The following is a 21,424-nucleotide window of genomic DNA, read 5'->3' as shown; positions in this document are numbered from 1 at the left end:
TTTATGCAAGCAAGTGAGGTTCCTTTCCTAGTCCAGTTGTTAAGGGGACAGTTTTGGAAAGAATTGAGGAGACAGAGACTGGGCATCAAGGAGCTGTCACTGGTGAATATGGGAGTAACATAAACTTTACTGGCTCTCCAGGCTGGAGTTTTAATGAAATCTATTCATTTTCTACTCCCCGCCCCCCCCCAAGATACTAGTTCTTTTACTTTCATTATCTGGGCCCAAGAGTCATGTATTATATATTACTGTTAGTTTGTTCATCTCTTCAGAAATCTGGGAATTGCGGATTCTCTTTATAAAGCAGTGTTTCTCCGAGGGTGGTCCAAAGACTCCCTGCATCTGAACTACTCCCAGATGCCTGTTAAAAATGCAAATTTCTGAGCCTCCCTGTAGCCCTAGCAAATCAGAATCTGGTGACTGGTGACAGGGTACAGATCTTCATTGAAACAAGCTCCCCGCTCCCTCCCCACCTCCTCCACCCTCCGCCCCATGACCCGAATGAGCATTCAAGTCTAGCAGCAGATGAGCCACCCAACTCCCACTGCACAAAAAAGGCTGGGGACATCTGCTGTAATGGAGACCCACCCGTGTGCTTGCCCTGCGCTTTTCACTCATTTCTCTCATTTAATCCTCTCAACAACCATGTGGGTTAGTTCTGTTACTGTCCCATTTCACTGGTAAGGAAACTAAGTCCCTAGAAGTTCAAAGACCTGCCTAGAGCCATTTATAACTCACATGTGGAGGAACTAAGATCTCCACCTAGCTCTGTCCTACTCCAAAGCCTAAGCTTTTAACCACTAGACCCCGTGAAGCTGTGAATTAGGGATATTTATTGTGTGCTTGCTCTGTGCCAGGGGACAGAGAGACAGGCCTTCATCGAGGTGACATTCAAGTAGGCTAAATCGGCATTCAAGAAATAAATATGCAAGCAGTTAGTTAATTGCAATTATGTTTGTAAGCTTGTAGCTACTGGCTAAGGAAGGCAGCTGAGGTCCATCGACGGAGTTCTGACTTAATTGCACCTCAAATTCCACATCTCCGCAGTAGCCTGAACATTCTCTTCTGCATAGTTGCCTCCGTAAACTGCAGCAATTTTCTCTTGTCTGCATTCATTATTCCTGTGTCCTGAATTATGTAGGATGGTCTCGTGGGAACAGACTCACAACTGAGCCTTTGTTTCAAAACTTCTCTAAACCCTGAAAATTCCGTGATTGAAAATTAAAGTTTCGTTTCCCTTCCCCCCTCAGCAGTTTGCTTTTGTGTGACATCGTTCACTTGCTTCTCACCAGAGCATTATCTATTTCTGTAAATGCCATAAGTGATTACTTAGCAGCGTTCTTTCTCTAAACTTACAATTTGCAGGACACTGTGAAAGTACTGTGCTCATTCTAGTGTTCTACTTTCTAAATTACTCAAAAAGAAAAAAAGTTCACTCCTTTTTTCCTTTCTTTTCCAATGTAAGAATATGAAATACACACATGCCATTGGAGTCATTTGCAGTCTAGATTTAATATAGAAGCAGAAGTAATTCTGCTTCTCTAGTAGAGGAATTTCTTACTCTCAGAGAGTAGTAAAGTTTGGTGAGTTTTGCAGGGATAAATCTATTTATAGTATAAAATAGGTAGAAGAATAAAATAAGCTTAACAAAATTAGAATGACGTCACTAACTGAACTTGGGACTTCTGTTAATGTCACATTCTGTTGACCTTTTTGTGGAAATAAGAGAGAATCGTCATGGGAGGCACATTCACATACTCAGGATTTATAGTCAGATGGACCAAAGTTCAAAACCAAGTGCTTTACTCGGAATTCGACTGGCTAGTCCTATGACCTTGAACACGTTTCTTAACTCCTTTGAGCCTCCTTTAAGGGGATTTTATGAAGATAAAGAGATAATACGGCACTATTAGCTTCCTTCATTTTTATTCCCCATTTATTTGTAGTAAAAATTAAATTACTCCTAAAAATAAAACTGTTTCACGATAAATTGTATGTTGTAAAAATCATCTTCCATCTTTTTCGACATTGCTTTTAAAATTTTACTATTTACCCATGCATGGATTTGGCATCTCCTGGCAAAATGTAGAGCTATAGGCCATTTTTGAAAAATGCTATGACAAATTTAATGTAAAGACTTTGAATCCATCTTTTTACTCCCAAATAAATAAACTTACCAAATAAATAAAAAGGCCTCACAACACACTTTGCATTACTCTTTTATTAAAGGGACCTCAAAAAAGCCTAAATTGTTGGACTGCTAACAAGATTTTTGCTAGTTAAGCGTTTAATGATAGTTATAAGTATTATTCTTAAATTCCTAACTCAGCTATAGATTTCACTTTATATGGTATTATACATGTAGAACTTTCAAAATTTTTTATTTTTAATTCTTACAGAACTCTATAAAAATGTTGTAGCTTAGCCTTAAGAACCTATTTTGATCTATTCAAGTCTAAGTATTTATCAAAGCCTTTTAATGAGAAAACATGATTTGATGTACAGTGATGTTTCCAGCCACATTTGGGGTGAGAACTGGGAATTGGCCCAATATAAATAACCCTATAATTTTATGATTGTATCGTTACTAGGTTTTTGTTTCATTTTGCTTTGGTTTTTGATGTCACAAGTTAATCATGCCAGTGATTTTCCATGGTTCTTTTTCTTTGTCAGGCCTGGAGCTTAATGATCATATTGATGAGTGACCGGTGGAATGAGAGGGTGGATGAGATGAAAGAATGAGTCAATGAGTGACACTTCTTCCCAGACTAGAGGACAGATCCAACATGACAGGGCCAGGCCATTCCTCATTCATTACATGGAGGATTCACATGGGCTTCAGTCTAAATGTCACTGAATGAGGAGACAAAGTGCAGTGTTTCCCCAACTGCACTTATGCTCAGAACCAGTATGTGTGTGTGTGTGTGTGTGTGTGTGTGTGTGTGTGTGTGTGTGTGTGTGAGAGAGAGAGAGAGAGAGAGAGATGATAATATATAACTAAAAGGAACTTGTTGCTTTTTAAAAAACACACAAAACCGTGAAAATGCTCTTACGGAGATCAACCGCGTCCAGTTTGCAGGAGTCACCACTAGATGGCAGGCTTGTACCCTTGGCAGGAAAAGTCCTCAGTAGCAGCCTGACTTTCTTCCAAGGAGCTGGGAGGATCTTTTAAAAATGTGTATGCAGATGCCACCTCCTTAGGAAAATTAAAGTATTTACTGGCAAAAATAGAACTCGCATCACTATTTATTTATTCCAGAAATAAACTGTAATTTGCTTGAAATACAGAAGTTTATATTCAAGAAACTTTTTCCTTCTAAACTCCCCAGTACTCTCTGGAAGAAAGCAGTTTCTCAGAGATCTGCTTCTCTTGGTCAGAAATTTTCCGTTAGAAACTTTCTGTCCAGGTGTCTGTACCTGTTTCTAGCTGCCCATCAAAATGGCATGCCTAGCACATGACTCTCGTTGTCACTCTGTAGATTGTACATAGCAGGAAGATACCCTGTTCCCTCCAAGGGATGACCAGGTATGACCAAGAGATGGGGTGTTCCAGCTTGGATTCATTTCCGGTTCAGCCAGCCCCAAGCCCAGGAGATGAATGGATTTCCTTCTGCCTTAATCCCAGAACTCTTAATCCCCAAAGAGGTCCATGGTACACAAGGCAACAAGGTACACAAGGTACACAAGCCACAGATAGAGTGCATGTAGAAGTCATAGACAAAAGTACAGTCGAGTAGATTCTGTAGTCAGTCCACTGTCGTATGATCTCAAACCAGAAGTGTTGATTAATGGTCACGCGACCCAGAAGAAAGGAGACAGGGGCCTCTCAGGACTCTGTCACTAGCTGTCACCCAGTCAGCATTATTAGTGATGTGAAATGAAGATGTATTACGGCAAATAACAGAATTGAGATCCAAAAGTATCTTTGGCTCTATGAGGGTCCAAAATCAGTAAGATGAAATTTGACAAGAGAGGAACATAAATCCCAATGGACTGAGTGATCTTGGTAGAGTTGTTTTAATGATCATTGCAGAAAAGCAGCAATGGAAAAACTTGGCCAGGCCACGTGAAAGGCAGTTAATTGACCGTAACTTCAGTGTGAGCCTCAGTGTGATATGATTCCTTAAAAAAGTGCCCCTAGACTCCTTTCACCGAAAGAGTGCTACATCAAGAGTCCTCTGTCTTGCTTATACCGTTTGCCACTCTGGTGAGGAATCTGAGCACGGCATGACAGGGGCCTGGAGTTTAGCCCACAGCAGGGACGGAGAAAGTAGAGTGTGGTGGCTCTGGTCAAGTAAATGACACAGAAGATGGAAAAACTTTGCTGTACTTGAGAGCACTGAACTCTAAAGAGAAGACATTAATTGCTGAGAGATTTGAGGTTGATATAAGAAAAAAAAAGTTCTAACAATTGCACCAGTTTGCAAATTAAACAGCCTTTACTATACGTAGCTTGTGGTCATTGAAAATGTCCAAGCAGAGGGGCACCTGGGTGGTTCAGTCAGCTATGCCTCTGCCTTTGGCTCAGGTCATGATCTCACAGTTTCTTGAGTTCGAGCCCTACCTCAGGCTCTCCGCTGTCATCGCACAGCCCGCTTCAGATTCTCTGCCCTTCTCTCTCTGCCCCCGCCTTGCTCCCGCCCCCTCAAAAATACATACATACATACATACATACATACATAAAAATAAAATGTCCACGCAGACACTGAATGATTATTTTTTATAGGTGTTTAGGAAAAAAAATTCTGCTCTCTGAATTTGGATAAAAATTAAGGGAAAAATAGAAGAAAAACAACATCGTCCCCAAACATTATTTAGTACAATCATATGCCAGTTATTTTGCTAACACATTTGCTGAGGGCCCTTTTCCAAGGACCTATGATGGCACAAGGAAGAAGAAGACAGGAAATAAAAGTGTAGTGTGCTGCCAGGGTTGGCCCAGGTCTGTCTGGTGCACTACTCGTCCCTTTTGTGATTAAGGACTGAAATAACACCACTCATCTCACTTAAAATGACATGGTCTTATTGGAGTAGCAAAGATTAATAATAATAGTATATAGTGTTGCCAAAGTTATTAGACTACCAATCATCTCATACATGTTGGTGCGGAGTAACTTCATAGGAGCTTTTTGAAAGGTAATTTGGTAATAAATAACTGAAACCTTCAATAGTATGTGTATCCTATGACCAAGTAATTCTAAGTCTGGAAAGGTAACCTAAAGAAAAAAAACCAGATATGTATACATACATACAGATATTCATCCCAGTGGGTTTTAGTATGAAAAAATAGAGATACGTATATATGGAAACAAGTTACCTCAGGGCACCGATTAACTAAATAATAGCATGATGAGGAGGGAGGAGGACATATGGTTAAAACCTTAGACTTGGACATACCTGAGCTTAAGTTCTGGCTCTGCCACTTACTGGCTGTGCAACATTGGACAAGTTACTTAACGTCTCTGAGACTCAATTTTCTCATCTGCAGGATATCAGTAAGATTACTTAATAGGTTGTTGTGAAGATCCAATAGGGTAATGAACATGAACTCAACACAATGCCTCGTGTATCCTGTGTGCTTACTAAGTAGCGGTGGTAGTAGATGTTGGGGGTATTATCATGGTGCCTCCATACAATGGAATATCCAGTAGCCACTGGAAATCGTGATGTAGATACAGGCTTATTCACTCAGGATATATTGTCCAGTGGAAGGAGAAGGGCAGGAAAGAGAGGTAAAGAAGGGGCTGGAAGTTCATACCCCAAAATGCTAACAATGGTTATTTCTAAGTGTCAAGATCATGGGTGAGTTTAATTCCTTTCCCTCTATAATTATCTGTCTTTTCTAATTTTCCTACAGTGACATGTTGGATATTACTCGTGTGTCAAAAATGTAATACCAGTTTTTAAAATGGCAGTGACACTGAGTTCCCAGTTTTAGCAAAAGCCTAGTATGTACAATGGCCAAGAGAATCCCGAACGTGCATGTTTTGTGTATCTCAATGCAGCTGCATAGGACTCCTTTTGAGATAGTTTCATGATGATTTTAACGTGAGGATGAGAATCAGGTTTCCGGGAGTCTCCATTCATCCTTCTGTCTTCCCCAAAATCTCTAGGTAATACCTTAAAAGCTATTTTATTTTTCGCTCTGCTATTGTTACCCCTCTTCTGACTTCTATATGACATTCACTGTTATTATTTCATTTAACCTTTGATTTCATAAAGATTTTACATGTGGGTATAAGATAGTTTTTTTAAGAATTAATTTTTTTCCCAGGAGGTTTAATTTTAAAGTATGTGGACCATAAAGTGCATTTTAAAAAATAATCTCTTGCATTAATGTTGTTTTACTTCACTTCTCAAAGATTAAAGATTTAAATTTATTTTCCTTAGGATCGTAAAGGCCATATACCATGGCCAGAGGAAAAGCAACGTCTTTTTAAAGGGATACCATATTGGTTAAAAAGTAAATTGACTTTTTTTTTCATGGCTTTGTCAATTTCATGCCACCTTTGTCCAATTCTATTTGGTGAAATAATTTTTTAGTACCTATTGAGCTCCTCTGTGAAAATATTTCCGTGGATACTAATGATTCATTAGCCAGGATTTCAACAGGGTTATCCTTGAATTCACAGCAACATTGAGAATTATGTTTGTCCCAACACATCTGTTATGTTAGTCAGCTCTTAGTTCTCTATTATGGGAATCTCAGAAACCATTTGCCTGGGTTCAGGTTATCTGTGAATTTTCATATTATTTTATGGCCACCAGCTGCATTTTATGACTATATATTAAATCTTTTATTTTTTCAAATAACTTTTCCAAATGGTCTCAGTTTCTAATCCAAAGGAAATCAGGCCTATGCCCAAACATCTACTGTTCAGCAAGTTACAGCTACTGCAAAACCCTAAATAAAAGAAAAGAAACAAAAATAAAACTCTTCTTTAAAAAGGAAAAATCCTGTGCGAAATGCCGGTGTGCCAAAAACCTAATACCTGACCTTTCACTATATCTGTTCTTGGTAGGACGTGCCTTCAGCTTTTAATTGGAACCTTTTTCATAATTGTTGCCATTTAACACATTTAGTCTGTCAAATCATGGGATGTCTTTATAGCCATATAATAAACCCTAGAGAACAACTTCTCTGACTGTAGCCATCTGCAATGATCACAAGAGTAGCTTACAAAATACTGACAATCTTTATGGTAATAGGATACATATGGCCGCCCACAATTATGGGTAGCTGCATTCAATTAGTGTTGTACAATTACACAGTTTTATTGCTTAGTTAAAACAGTGAAAGCACTACATACTGGTAATTTGCACTAATCCCCGTCTCTTTAATAGCCCCTCAGTGTTTAAAATGTGGGGGAACATCTAGAGTATTTAAAGGGTTTGGGATGAACATTAAATTATATCTCATGTTGTGAATACTCGTTGATTGACAATGTACTCCCACCTCACTTGTGGGTCGCGTTTTATGGAAGCTTTACAATACAGTGAAGGCCAAAGTCCTTTTTCCACCAGAACCCCACTTGCTGGATCAGGCTGCCCGAGCCCGTACTTGCAGCCAGTTAACGTCCCTCGTGGAAGATGGTCAGGATGAGGAGACGTGCAGAGGAGCGAAATCACAATCGATTCAGGGAGCACTATAAGCCAAGGACTCCACATTTTAAGTGTGAACTTGTTAGAAGCTTTTTCCAACTCCTAACTTTTAATTAAAAACCCAGTTCAAAGTAAATTTATAGCTGCCGTTTGGGAAAATACTTTCTGGGGGATGGTTTTGCAAGTGGTGGGTGTGCGTGTGCGTGAGGGTGTGTGTGTGTTTGAAACAGATGTATTTAGCAATCTGCGATTTGAACAGAGTTTTAATTACATTTTTTAATGGCCTCACTCATGCCCCTCTGTATCTGGCTCCGTAAGACATAAATAAGGGTGAGCCCAGCTCAGGGTGCAGCAGACGCTAAGGGTGAACCCCAGTTGTGAGGTGGCTGTGTGGGGACTCAGGAAAGGTGCTCTCCCATTGGAGGGGAGGAAACGCTGGAATATATTCTTCTGTATCCTTCTCCCAGAGTGTTGACAGAGAAAAACCCAAAGCAACCTTGTTTCCTGCCCTGCCTGACAGTAAGTAAGTGAAACACAATTCCAAACGAAAAGCCTGGACATTTATTCACCTGCAAAAACATTTTGCCGAAGCATTTCTAATGTAGTTGTGTCTAGAAATGTTTTCAGTTACATGGATTAGGCCTTTGTCTCTCAGTTCTTATTGTCTATCATAAGCATCACGTTAACTACTTTATGTTCATGAAATTCTGTTTTTTCAAAGCCCACCATGGAAGTGATAAAGATAAAAAGATAAAAAGAGCATTAAAATGATAGATTCTGTGTTCTATTTAAAAGGTGTTGGTTTTATTTTTGAAGAATTACTTCTTTCACATAATCCTAAATTTTAGGTACAATTTTTTTTAGTGCTTGTTTTCCCTTAGTTGTTGAAACTTTGAACTTTATTGTTTGGCTACGTTAAATATAACTATCACATGGCTATGTATGAGATGGAAATCCTATCAAAATGTAGATACTCAAAAATAAAACCTTTGCTACATGTAAGAGAATTACATAGTCACAGTCAGAACCAAAATATGACTTATGACTGGATCTGCCAACATCTGCTTTCGTCCAACTTTTGAATAAAGTTAGGTGAATAAAGTTAGGTGAGTATAGATAGTACGTTTAGAGGAAAACCACAAAATTCCTGTACAAATGGAGTTGCGTAAATTGAAACCTGCATCTGCACAACCTCACAAAACACACCCCGCGGATGTTCGGACTAACAGAACCTCAAAGCGAGAGATTATTTCGCATTTTAGGAAGGTTATTACTAAGAAAACGGAAGTAAGGAAGTAAACAATGCTGCTTTGTCTGGGAAGTAAACTAGACGATCTTCTAGATATATTTCCATCTCAGGTTTCTGCTCATGAAAAACATTTGGATGGCCAGAAGGGCTGATGCACTAAAACTATGATTTAGGGATTTCTTTTGCTGGAAAACATTTAGGCTGGATATGATATTATGTTTTGTGGCTCTAATGCCTCAGAGCCCCTAACTTGCTCCTGCTGATGGGCTAGAGAGCTGCTTTGTTAAAGGAGTGAGGACAGTGTCTATCCCAGATGACAACTGGGCAAAGTTACGTCTGTGAGGGACATGCAACTGTCTTTGCCCTAATGACCTAAGTGCAGGAGACCCCACAAGTCTCTGGACACCTGCCCACAGGCCCAGTCTAGATGGTGGTCAAGCCCTTAAGGAGAAGACTCCATGCTCTGTGTGGAGAAAACATAAAAGGATATTTTCTGCCCAGAAAAGACACAGTCACTCCAAAAGGGAGGATCAGACTCCCCGCCTCTGCCAAAACAGATCCAAATGATCGATGCTGATACCACAGCTTAGCCAGCCAAACATCTGCACTTTATGCGGCAGTGAAATGAGAAGTTAATGTACTTTTGCCAAGGAAAGGGAGACTCGGTGTGTGAACGGTAGTGGAGCTCCTGATGTGTGGAGAGATGCCTTACTGTGCAAGAGGTCAGACCGCCGTAGCAAGTACAGATGATCACAAGGCGGCAACAGAAGAACATTCAGGCTTCAACTTGCTGGGGGAGGAATTATTCTGATGTGCATGGAAAACTTCACCATTTCCTTAAGGCATCTCCTGGTGACTGCCTTTGCCGGGAACAGGAGCTTTTTAGTGTGGTTTTCTTTATCTTATTGATTCCAACGGAGGGCACTGAATTAGAATTCTGAATGCCCTTTGATCTTTTCTTTGAAATAGTAGAAGTTGTTTGGAATACTTTTTAGAGCAGACCCATTTGGTTTGATCACGGGCTGGAATTAAAGCAGTATAAATACTTGCCTATAGTCACATGCATCCTTTTCTTGATTTGTTGGGTGAAAGACTAGAGACTTTTACTGCCTTAATAAGGAAACCTGGGCAGAATGCTGACTCTGCACCTGATAAATCTTTCCAAATTGCCACAGGTGAAATGAAATGTTAATATCCCTTTCAATTATTAATAAAAAAATGTAAATAGATTTTGTTGGAAATGTGGGCCACTGAAAATGAAGTATTTTAATATTTGTGTAGATTTTTTTGTTCAGTTACTAAAGAACTGTATTTTTAAGGCCTCTTATATATTAAAATGGAGAGGTAATTATTTTCATAAGTTGGAGATACTGCACTGGAGACTATATTTCATTGTATTACACAAATCAATTTTAATTGTGGAAAACATTAAATACAGAGGAGCAAAAAAAACAAGAAATCTGCCTTAATCCTACCACCCAGAGACGGACACACGAACACTGTGTTCTTTCAGACATTTTTCTTTCTACGTCTTCTTTTCTTTAATACACATTTTATGCAGACCAGTCTGAAATCTGCCCTTTTTTCCCCAAAATAATGTATTTCAATAAATATAAACCCACATCGCCATGTTAATGCTCATGTAGCACGCCATTGTATGAACTACCGCAATTTATTATCGAATTTCCATTTGCTGGCTGTTTGCCATGCTTCCAGTTCTGCTGTCATCTAAAAAAAGATAGTCTCATATGTATATCCTTGCAGAATTGCCTCATTTTTTTTTTTACTTTATGATAAATACATGAAAGTTAAACCACAGCGCCCCTCATTTCTTCAAGAAAGAGCTTTTGAGCTCTTCGTTTTAAGGCAGTTTCACTCTTTGCTTTTCCTGTAGGTGTACGAACACCAAGATGGCAGCAAATCGCTGAAGCTGGGTGACTTTGGACTGGCCACCATTGTAGACGGCCCCCTGTACACAGTCTGTGGCACCCCGACATATGTGGCTCCAGAAATCATCGCAGAGACTGGGTAAATGCTTTCCGTGTGTTTACTGAAGTGCTGTGCTTGTCAAAGAACTAGTCTGCTTCAAGAATAGGAGAAAGTACTGCTCTGTGCCATCCGGACAGAATTAGCTATCAGATTTCTTTCACTCTTTTTTTTTTTAAACTTGAAAGTGGGAGCCATTTTCTCTGTTTCCCCAATCAAGTTGCCAATTACTGCAATCTTGTTCAAGGCTTCCATTTGGCCTTTGTTAAAGGTAGAACAGCAGTTATTAACCTCAGAGTAAAAAATGTTCGGACTAACAGGGAAACATATAGCGATGGTAATTAACTTGCTTTTGGATAAAAGAAACAGACACTGCTGTGTGTGGTGATTACAGTCTCCTGTGGTTATTTCTCTCAGCTGTCCTCATTCTCCCGTCCCAGTCTCATTTTGGCTCTCTTGGCGGTCCATTGATTATCTGTGCAGTACAAACACCCTTAGGCATCAGAGGGCCACTGGGAATTTTCTGGTTTCTGTGTGCAGCCATATCAGATGAATGAAAATCTCTAGAAGGGGGGTGGGGCGGCGGGGAAGGCGGGTGGCCTAACGCTTAGTAAGGACTACTGCACGCCAGGTCCTAAGCTCCTTTACTTCTAACTCTTACAGTAGATGGTATGATTCCCATTGAGCATATGAATAATCTTACTCTGAAGGTTGAATATCACATAAGCTCATGACTAGATCGTAGTTCAGTCAGCATTTGAACTCAGGTCTGTGTGAATAAAGGGCTCTTTCCAAAAAGAGCCTAGTTCTTACCAAGGATCATGGGCAACGTTCTGAAGTACTACCCTCACACAGAAGGATTGGGAAAGGGTGGTGCAGCAAGGGGAGATGGCCCTACTTTTCCCCCCAGTTAGTGGCACCAACCCACCCCCAAGGGTCTAGGTTGTATGCTCCACTATGACCCATTTGAGAGAGTTTTTCTGCTTAACCATAGACCAGAAAGGTAGAAATGCAGAATAGATGAGAAGGGAATGCCAATCGGGAAATCCCAAGGGTGAGATGTAGGGTAATGAGAACTTTTTTATTCGTCAAATTTGAGTGAGTTGGGAGCCCACATCTGTAACCTTGCCTGACCTCCCTCAGAGGGTGTTGCCTCAGGCGTGCCTACAGTTTCTACTGTGAGTATTCTGACAGCCTGCCAGGAGGGAGGGGTCTGGGGTAGAAAGAGAATTGCATTGGGCTCTTGAAGATCCTGGTTGGAACCCAGCTCTGCCACAGATTGTGTGATCTTGAGGAAAACTATTTACCTCACTGAACCTCAGTTTTCCCCTCTATAATATAGGCAACAATACTTATCCTTGGGAATGTAAAGAGCTGTTAGAAAAACAGCATATAAGATAATATATGTCGGTGCTTTATAAATTGGAAACGTCCTGGGGCGCCTAAATGGCTCAGTCCGTTAAGCGTCCGACTCTGACTCAGGTCATGATCTCACAGTTTGTGGGTTCGAGCCCCGCGTTGGGCTCTGTGCTGACAGCTCAGAGCCTGGAGCCTGCTTTGGATTCTTCATGTCCCCCTCTCTGACCCTCCTCTGCGTGCACTTGCTCTCTCTCTCTCTCTCTCTCAAATAAATATTAAAAAAATAAAAAAAATAAATTGGCAATGTCCTATATGTAATTGTTATTTCTAAAATCAGGGAGTTGTATAGTTTCAAGGGTCCCGCCTTATCTTAAAACTGATATGGCTATAATAAACCTTTTTGATGAAACCCCTCACTTACTGATATTTGGATATGATCATAAGCATGCTTTTACTTTGATTTTTATTCATGTATCTTAGACAGTCTCTCTCTCTCTCTCTCTCTCTTTTATTATTCTTTCCTTGAATTCTGAGTAGCCGGTGGGTTTTAGTTTATTGTTTGTTGTTGGGCTTTTTATTTTGTTTAGTTTGGTTTTTGGTTTAGAATAAAAGAGTCATCTATTTTGCTATGCCCCATAATTTGTCCTGGCCTGACTTTGCTAACTCTAACCTCACTTACTTTTCCAGATATGGCCTCAAGGTGGACATCTGGGCAGCTGGTGTAATCACTTACATCCTGCTGTGTGGTTTCCCTCCGTTCCGTGGGTATGGGCAGTAATCTTTTATTCCTCACCAACAAAGCATTGCTCTATTCTCTGAGTGATCCATTCCGCCTTCTTGCACAAAAGAGCCTGAAGCAGGAAAAGAACATAATAAGAACTTCGCTCGCAGTGCCTGTTATTTTTTTCTATGTTGTACATGCTAATTTACATGCCTTCCATAAATCTTCCTCATATAATTTAAAAACTCATTCTTTCTTAATTTACCAAAACGGTTCCATATTGACATTTTAAATTGCTTAAAAACACACATTTTACACATTAATGGGGAAAGGAAAGGCTCTAATGTATAAGAATGAAGAAACATACTCTGAGTTGACATTTTAGTGCTGTTTTTCCCTTGTTGTCGTTGTTCATCTAAACAGAAGTGGTGATGACCAGGAGGTGCTTTTTGATCAGATTTTGATGGGGCAAGTGGACTTTCCTTCTCCGTACTGGGATAACGTTTCTGATTCTGCCAAGGTAGGTTTCCAGTGCCTTCTTCTTCCTTATAGCCTGTGCGCCTTAATGGAATTACTGATTTTGACTCGTCTTATGCAGGGAGACTTAATGATATTGTTAATATGATTTCTGTCTATTTTGGTTATAATTACTAGGTTGTCCAAGAGTTCACAGTCATCAAGTCCTCTGTTCATAGCCATCCCGACTTATCAAGTGCCTCTGTTTCCCTGGCTTCATTGCTCCTTGTTGCCACTCCGGTTATGTTGCTACAGGCTCTTGCTCCCCCTACCCGCACCAGGCCACCTTAGATTTCCACACAGCTTATCGCTTTGCCTCTTTCAGGTCTCGACTTAATTTTGTCTTCTCAGTGAAACTTTCCCAGACCACCCCACTTTCAGTTACAGCTCTTTAACCAACCTGGCTCACCTTATCTTCCTCATCTGCTTTATTTTTCTGTATAGTACTGACACCCACATGTCCATCTGGTATACCATGTAACTAGCCTTCTACCTTTCTAGACAGGTAGACTTAGAAAGGTGGATACATTCTACTTATGTAATTTATTTTCTGATTCTCCTACTGGAACACAACGTTCCCAAGACAAGGATTTGTGTCTATTTTGTTTATTGCTGTAACATCAGTGTCTACGTAGTGACCAGTACATAACTGGTGCTTAACATGTATTAAATGAATGAATAAATAAAGGAATGAGTGAATGAAACAACTAGCTAATCAATCAAAGTGAAGGAAGCTCAAACATTGAAATGATCCACACAGATATCAGGAGGAAGCTACAATCTAACCTGGATCTTGAAAGACAGCCAGGATATAAAGGCAGAGGGAAACAAGGCATGTCATTTTTGTCCATTAAACTAAGAAGAGATCAGTATCTAAGAAAACTGTAAAACTCTTACATGGAGACAATAGTAGAACTTGAGATAAAAAAGAAGACTTTTTAATTGATTCCTTAAACTTACGTCTCCAAGCATTGACTTAAATTTATGAAAAAATTCTTGTTGAGAAATAATTGACTTTTGATTATTTGGTGTATATGCCTTTCCTTTCGCTGTGTCCTGAGCGGGTTCAATTGAAAACCTGACTTTTTCTGCCTGGCCACTTTCCATAGAAAATGATGCACGTTAGGTCCAAGGCTTTCATTTTCTTCAGCCGCCCAGGACTTCTAATTACCTCTGGGCCTAGGAAAATGTGGGGAATTGAGAGAAGTGTCATAGGAAAGGCAGAAAGGTGATAGGAGGTGGGGTGATAATGCATGGGGGTGGAGTTGTTTTTGCCTGTGAGCAGTCTCTTCAGGAACTTACTGCCTTATGCCATCACTCCGTAACAAGAGGGCTCAAAGTCATTGACAGATAGGACCATCTCCTACACACCCATGACACCTGGCAAAGGGCATCACACAAAATAGTTGCTTTAATAAGTTCTGGCCCAGGTTGGAAAGTGAATGAATGCCTTCTTACACAAAGGAGCCTGAAGCCGGAGAAGAACATAATGAGAACTTTAAGGTAGAAATCTCTGTATCGATGGAGATAAATCATCCCCATCACGGACTGGTACTCAGACCCTGTGAATGTAAGGAACTGGATAACACATATCTAACCATTTTGTTACATGGGAACTTCTAATCCAAGGTGGACAGATGTATGACAGACTCATCATTAAAACCCAAGCTGTGCTTTCCTGGTCCAAATCATTTGGAGCTCATGAGGAAGTCTCATTAATTTCAGAACCATTAGATCGTTTGCCCCTTAATAGTTCCATTTTATTGGTATTGATTGATGTGGAAATTTTTGAAGCAATTTTAACATATTTCTGTATTAAGCCAACTTAGAAATCTGCCTTTAAAGCACAAAATTCTAGGCAAAGAAAGGAATATTAATTCTTTAACTTGTATAATTTATTTCTTTTCTACTAAATACATTTTTAATGAAATTTATTCTAATATTAACTTCATTTTTTTCTCAACGATAAGCAATATATTTATAATTCTGAATACTCGCCTTTCCTCTAACTTCTAAAGATATTAGGTGGCTGTGGGTAAGTTGAGCGGATATATTTAAGATTTAGAGCTTTTCCAAACTAAAAGAGAACTTCTGCATATGAAAATGCTCAGATTGCTACCGTAAAAGTTAGACAAATGGAATCGAACGTTCCCTTCTGCAGGAGCTCATTACCATGATGCTGTTGGTTGATGTGGATCAGCGATTTTCGGCTGTGCAGGTCCTTGAGCACCCCTGGGTTAATGTAAGTGACTTCCTCCTTCCCCTCCACTTACTCCTAATGTTCCTTTGGAAAACTGCAGATTTCCTAGTGGTGTCACCTCCTTTTCTGAAGCGTTGTGTTTGTATTTGTTCCTCCCCCTCAAGCCAGAACAGTTTCGGGATCTCAGTCTTGTTCCATGAGGGCCTCTGATGAATCCGTGCTGACGTGCGTTCTTGTGATCCCTTGCACAGAGCATTTTGTTTCATTCAGATGGGACTGCCTTCCAAGTGGGGAGGTGCATGTACATGGTCACTCCCCCCCCTCCCCACCCCCTAGTCTACATTCTGAATACATCAGTAAGACAGAGAGGATTTTCTGAGTCACTGCTGCTTTTGCATGATTCCCACCGGAAATACAACTGACCCAAGGGTCTCCATATAAGCCCTGAAGTACTCCAGTGCAGCACTTCTTGAACTTGAATGTGCTCACAAGTCACCTGGGGATCTTGTTAAAATGCAGATTCTAATGTAGTAGATGTGAGGCTCTGAATTTCTAAAAGCTCCCAGATGCTGCTGCTGCTGCTGCCACTATTTGAATACTACAGTCTAATGATACATCTTTATGAAAGAATTCTCCAGAGCGCAGTCATTCTGTTTTGTTCCTGTATCTCTTTACAACTGATTGATAAGATTTGTTTTGAATAGTAATAAATACGTATAGAGTGCTTCACTTAGAAAGTCTCCCCACGACTCTTTTGAGTAGTTCACATACATGAGCTGATTATGTTCTTCCTAACAAGTGTAGAATCTAGGCACTCCTGTAACCCTCACTCACATGTGGAAGTTCCATACCTAAGTTTAATGGTTCGTACTGCCAAAGTAGAAGACAGACACAGATTTGCACTTGGATATGGACATGAACACAGACAGGAACAAGGTTACAATCGTTAGCTCGATGATTGAAATTTTGCCAGCCTTTCTACTGCTTTGAGTGATCTGGCTGTGAGTTGAAGGCAACAAAATGTTCCACTTCTCTAAATTATCACCTCGGTGATTAGCCACATGTCTTTTTCCTAAACCGCTAATTGTTAAGGATAATAGAAAGCACAGTGTTGAGACAGACTGTATCTGAAGTGACAAGAGGTTGGGGTCTTGTACATGTTCTGCCATATGATGACCATGGGCCTAGGTTAGTACTTTACATTTATATGTATACACACACACATATGCACACACAGATACACACACACACACATATACTTTTTATAACTCAAATTGTTAATTGATGCTTCTATCCCTACATTTCCTAGATTATATAATTTGTTTAGAAATGAAATTGGTGTTCTATATGTTTTTCTTCTGTATTTTATTTTATTTATTATTTTTTAATATGAAATTTATTGTCAGATTGGTTTCCATACAACACCCAGTGCTCATCCCAACAGGTGCCCTCCTCAATACCCATCACCCGCCCTCCCCTCCCTCCCACTCCCCATCAACCCTCAGATTGTTCTCAGTTTTTAAGGGTCTTTTTATGGTTTGGCTCCCTCCCTCTCTAACTTTTTTTTCCTTCCCCTCCCCCATGGTCTTCTGTTAAGTTTCTCAGGATCCACATAAGTGTGAAAACATATGCTATCTGTCTTTCTCTGTATGACTTATTTCACTTAGCCTAACACTCTCCAGTTCCATCCACGTTGCTACAAAAGGCCATATTTCATTCTTTCTCATTGCCACGTAATATTCCATTGTGTATATAAACCACAATTTCTTTATCCATTCATCAGTTGATGGACATTTAGGCTCTTTCCATAATTTGGCTATTGTTGAGAGTGCTGCTATAAACATTGGGGTACAATATACACACACATATATATCAGGAGGATATATGTGAATGTGAGTGTGTATAGATAGATAGCTAAAGTTTGTTTTAAATATTTTCATATACCAAAGCTCCCCAGTTGGCATACACGTGTGTAGAGGTATTAATCCCAGCCCTTGGGATAGTCAGGTAGAGCAGCTAGAGTCCAGGAGTGGTCATCTCCAGCCTCAAAACCTTTGCATTTACCCCAGGGTGCTAAACAAAAGTTATCCTTTTCTGTGAAGTGGGAGAAGTTAGGAAGCATCTCACCTAAGCCTAATAATAAACTTAGAAGATAGGCAGAGTCGGTATTGTTGTACCCATTTTACAGAAGAGGAGACTGAGACTATGATGAGTGACTTACCCGAAGTAGCCAAGTTTAGATGGAGCCAGAATTTTCTGCCAGGTGTCCTCCCCCCAAGGATAAAGCCCCATGCACCACTTTTGCATTTACCCAGCCTTTGTTCTGTGTGAAAGCACTGTGAATATTGCACAAGAATGCATATGTACATCATATGGTTATCATGATTGTTCAGAGAAGTTAGCATCCTTGCCGAAGTAACTTACCTAGGTCGTGGCACCTTTCCCTTAGATATCAGGGAGGAAGAAGCACAAACCAGCTGCAGCCCGTCTTGGTGGCAGCAGTTTGTTCTGATTGATCTACATGCTAATTAAAAGCCCATAATCAGGGTGCCTGGATGCTCAGTGGGTTAAGCGTCCGACTTCAGCTCAGGTCTTGATCTCGTGGTTCGTGGGTTCGGGCCCCGCGTCGGGCTCTGTGCTGACACCTCGGAGCCTGGAGCCTGCTTCGGATTCTGTGTCTCCCTCTCTCTGCCCCTCACCAGCTCACACTCTTGTCTCTCTCTTTCTCTCAACAATAAATAAACATTAAAAACAAAACATTAAATAAACATTAAAAACAAAACATTAAATAAACATTAAAAACAAAAAAAAGCCCATGATCTACAAATTGTCAAATTGCATGTTAGCACTAGAAAGAAACGGTGGGACTATGATCACACAGAATAAACCAGAAAATGTGAATTTGAAACATGGCCTTGGAAGGCTAACAACGAGCCACAGAGGAAAGAGATTCGTAGACTGTACATAGCCATTTTTAAGTACGTTTTCATCAGAGGACCACTGCTTGCCAAGCCTGTCCTTGGAAGCTGTGATAGAATGAGACAGAAGGGCTCCTCCAGCCATCGTCGGTGTGGGGAGAGGGGTGCTACAAAGGATTACGTGGGGGAGGCTGTCCGAAAGAGCAAGCTCCAGTGGGATCTTCATATTTGTGTTAAGATAACTTTGTGAAGGTGAGCAAATTCGTCTGTATGTGTGAGGGGGCTGGAATGCAGTTGGAAACAGCCTTAGCCTGATTACAAACCAAATGACCCTATCTCCTTACGTATCCCAACTCAGGGGGTTCAAGAAAAAAAATTAAGAAGACTTTTGGCTGTTGCCTTTGAAAAACTAGGTTCCTCCTTTTCCTGAGGCAGCATGTACATGTCTCAGCAGTAACTTTCTGCCTTGGCAACCTGCTTTGTACACATTTTTTACACATGGTCCCACTTTGCTGATAATTAGGCTCAGCCACTCCCTCTAAAACTTGGACTTCTGCTCTCATTTTAGTTTTCCCTCTCAGATTCCCTAAAGACATTTCCTAAAAGCAAGGATAACATTTAAGGAATTAGCCAGGAGATTATAAACTAAAAAAAAAAAAAGTTATGTAATTCTAATAGACCTTAGATTCTAAGGGGAAAAAATATTGGTGTGAGCAAAAACTTTAAACATATTTTTAAAAAACCCCAAAATGTGTGAAGTGACTGCTTAACTTTTGAAATTACATTTATGTAGTGACTAAATCAGAAAAATGACTATTGTCTCAAAAACATAAATGAAAAAAACATACATAAGCTCTCATAACCAGCATTTAGTATTCGTGGAGGTCTCCAAGGGCAACAAAATGAAGCAAGCAATCAAAATAAATATGTTAGGAATTTAAAAGGAAGTCCATTTAACAAGGCATTTTGCATTTGGTGATCAAATTATATCTGATTACCACCGAGGACTCTACCTTAGGGGGTAAAAGGTAATAATAATTATATGAGCCCTGAGGAAGTCATCAGAAAGCATTTCCTGTTCCCTCATTTGTCCTCATTTTCTCTGTTGCTTATACAGTGACCTTTTCACTTGGTGCCTTTGGAATTGAAAAGGCAGTCTCTTATGAAATAGAGAGTAGGGCAACAGAATCGGAAAATCTAGTCAGCGAAAGTCACTTGTTTTATAACCTTACCTCTCGGCTCACTTTTTCATTCGCTCCGGGTGGGGATCCCACCATGTTCCTTGGTGTTCTGGGCCTCTGCTCTGTTGCTGGAAGAGTCATGAGTGAGTCCTCTTGGTGGATTGTTCTAGCAAACCAGATGGGCAATGGCAGCATCAGTGTGCAGCCAGGTGTCTAGGAGAGGAATGTGGACTCCCAGGAACATCAGCTTACCCTCCTGTGTAACCTTGGGACAGTCATTTCACTCCTTTGAGCCTGTTTTTGTGACAGTGAAATGGAGACAATAGAATCAGCCTCTTGGGCTGTTACAAGGATGAAGAAGGGATTAGATATCTGAAGAGTCTGAGAGTCAGTCTGCAAGCACTAGCACTGTGTACGTACTTGATAAATATCTGGGGAATTTGGGTCTAAGAGAGACAGTAACCCTCACCTGTTGCTATAGGCTGATGAAATGCGAATTGCTGGTGTATGAGAAGTTTGATTAAGAAGGAAAACCCCCTCATCCAAAATAAAAGAAAAAAATTCTGTTAGTGCTCCAAGCACTACATACATAGTGTGTGCATTATTGGCTCTACTGTGTTCTCCAGTATCACAGCTATTCCTCATCCTGGCTAAGTTTATTTATCTTAGTAGTCATCTAGTGGAGAACCACAGGATTTAGGCACATAAGAGACTGAAATAGGCAATATACATCTTGATCACTCCAGGGACTGAGGACAAGGTTGAGTCACTTTCCCCCAAGCGACACTTCATTGATAGAAAATGTAGGCTAGTGATAAGTTCATAAACTTAATTGACACTTCCAGAAATAAAATTCTTATTTGTAAATAGAATTAAATTATCACCATTGTAATATTCCAAATATATTACTATATATTTTTTTTAAATTTTTTAACATTTATTTATTTTTGAGAGACAGAGAGAGACAGAGCATGAGTAGGGGAGGGGCAGAGAGAGGGAGACACAGAATCCAAAGCAGACTACAGGCTCTGAGCTGTCAGCACAGAGCCTGATGCAGGGCTCAAACCCACGAATGGTGAGATCATGACCTGAGCTGAAGTCAGATGCTTAACTGACTGAGCCATTCAGGCACCCCTCAAATATATTACTGTTACTGCATTTTTATTTTTAAAGTGCCAACCTGCTTTATCTGATGTTATTCTCCTGATACTAGGATGAAGGTCCAACTCAATGCTGTAATATTATGAGTCTGTGTTTTGCCACCAGTTATTTTCCTGGTTTTATTGATGAGGAAACTGAGCCTCAAAGAAATCTCTAGCATGAAGCTCGGTGGAGTTTCTAGCACAAGGTCTGATGCCTGGATTTTGCCTTTGAAGATTCTGAATTGGTCTACATGGGCATCTGGGAAGGCATCAGGAATTTTAAGAGTTCCCAAGATTCAGAACCTCTGTCCTGGTGCAAAGTACTGGGTTAATTGAGTCAAGTGTAGTTATTTAGCCAATTCAAGACTTCCTATCACCTTCCTGGACTTTCAATTGTATTTAACTTCCTTTTTCTTGCGTACCTCCTCTTTTGAAAAGATACTACTAAGCCAAGATATCCAAAAAGAATGAAGAAAAAGAGGAAGAAGAAAAATCAAGAGCCTGGATAATCTACCACGATATTCCATGCTAATTAAAAGCAGCTCTCCCC

The 21,424-nt window shown here is 40.2% G+C and overlaps 1 protein-coding gene across 3 annotated transcripts in view; it reads left to right on the top strand.

Moving 5' to 3' along the window:
• DCLK1 (doublecortin like kinase 1) overlaps window positions 1-21,424 on the top strand; it is a 335,556-nt gene that overhangs the window by 290,090 nt on the left and 24,042 nt on the right. For all 3 annotated transcript variants that reach the window (XM_047075683.1, XM_047075677.1, XM_047075741.1), the window contains exons 11-14: window positions 10,746-10,879; window positions 12,884-12,961; window positions 13,341-13,437; window positions 15,595-15,675. In XM_047075683.1, coding sequence (XP_046931639.1) covers window positions 10,746-10,879; window positions 12,884-12,961; window positions 13,341-13,437; window positions 15,595-15,675 — 390 coding nt within the window. The remainder of the gene's footprint in view (window positions 1-10,745; window positions 10,880-12,883; window positions 12,962-13,340; window positions 13,438-15,594; window positions 15,676-21,424) is intronic.

Source organism: Lynx rufus, unplaced genomic scaffold, assembly GCF_022079265.1.
Source record: "Lynx rufus isolate CCGP_SWC_20201006 ecotype Redwood Valley unplaced genomic scaffold, mLynRuf1.p SCAF_1, whole genome shotgun sequence".
NCBI classification, from domain to species: Eukaryota; Metazoa; Chordata; class Mammalia; order Carnivora; family Felidae; genus Lynx; species Lynx rufus.
Note: the sequence above shows the minus strand (reverse complement) of the source record. Positions and strands in the feature narration are given on the sequence as shown.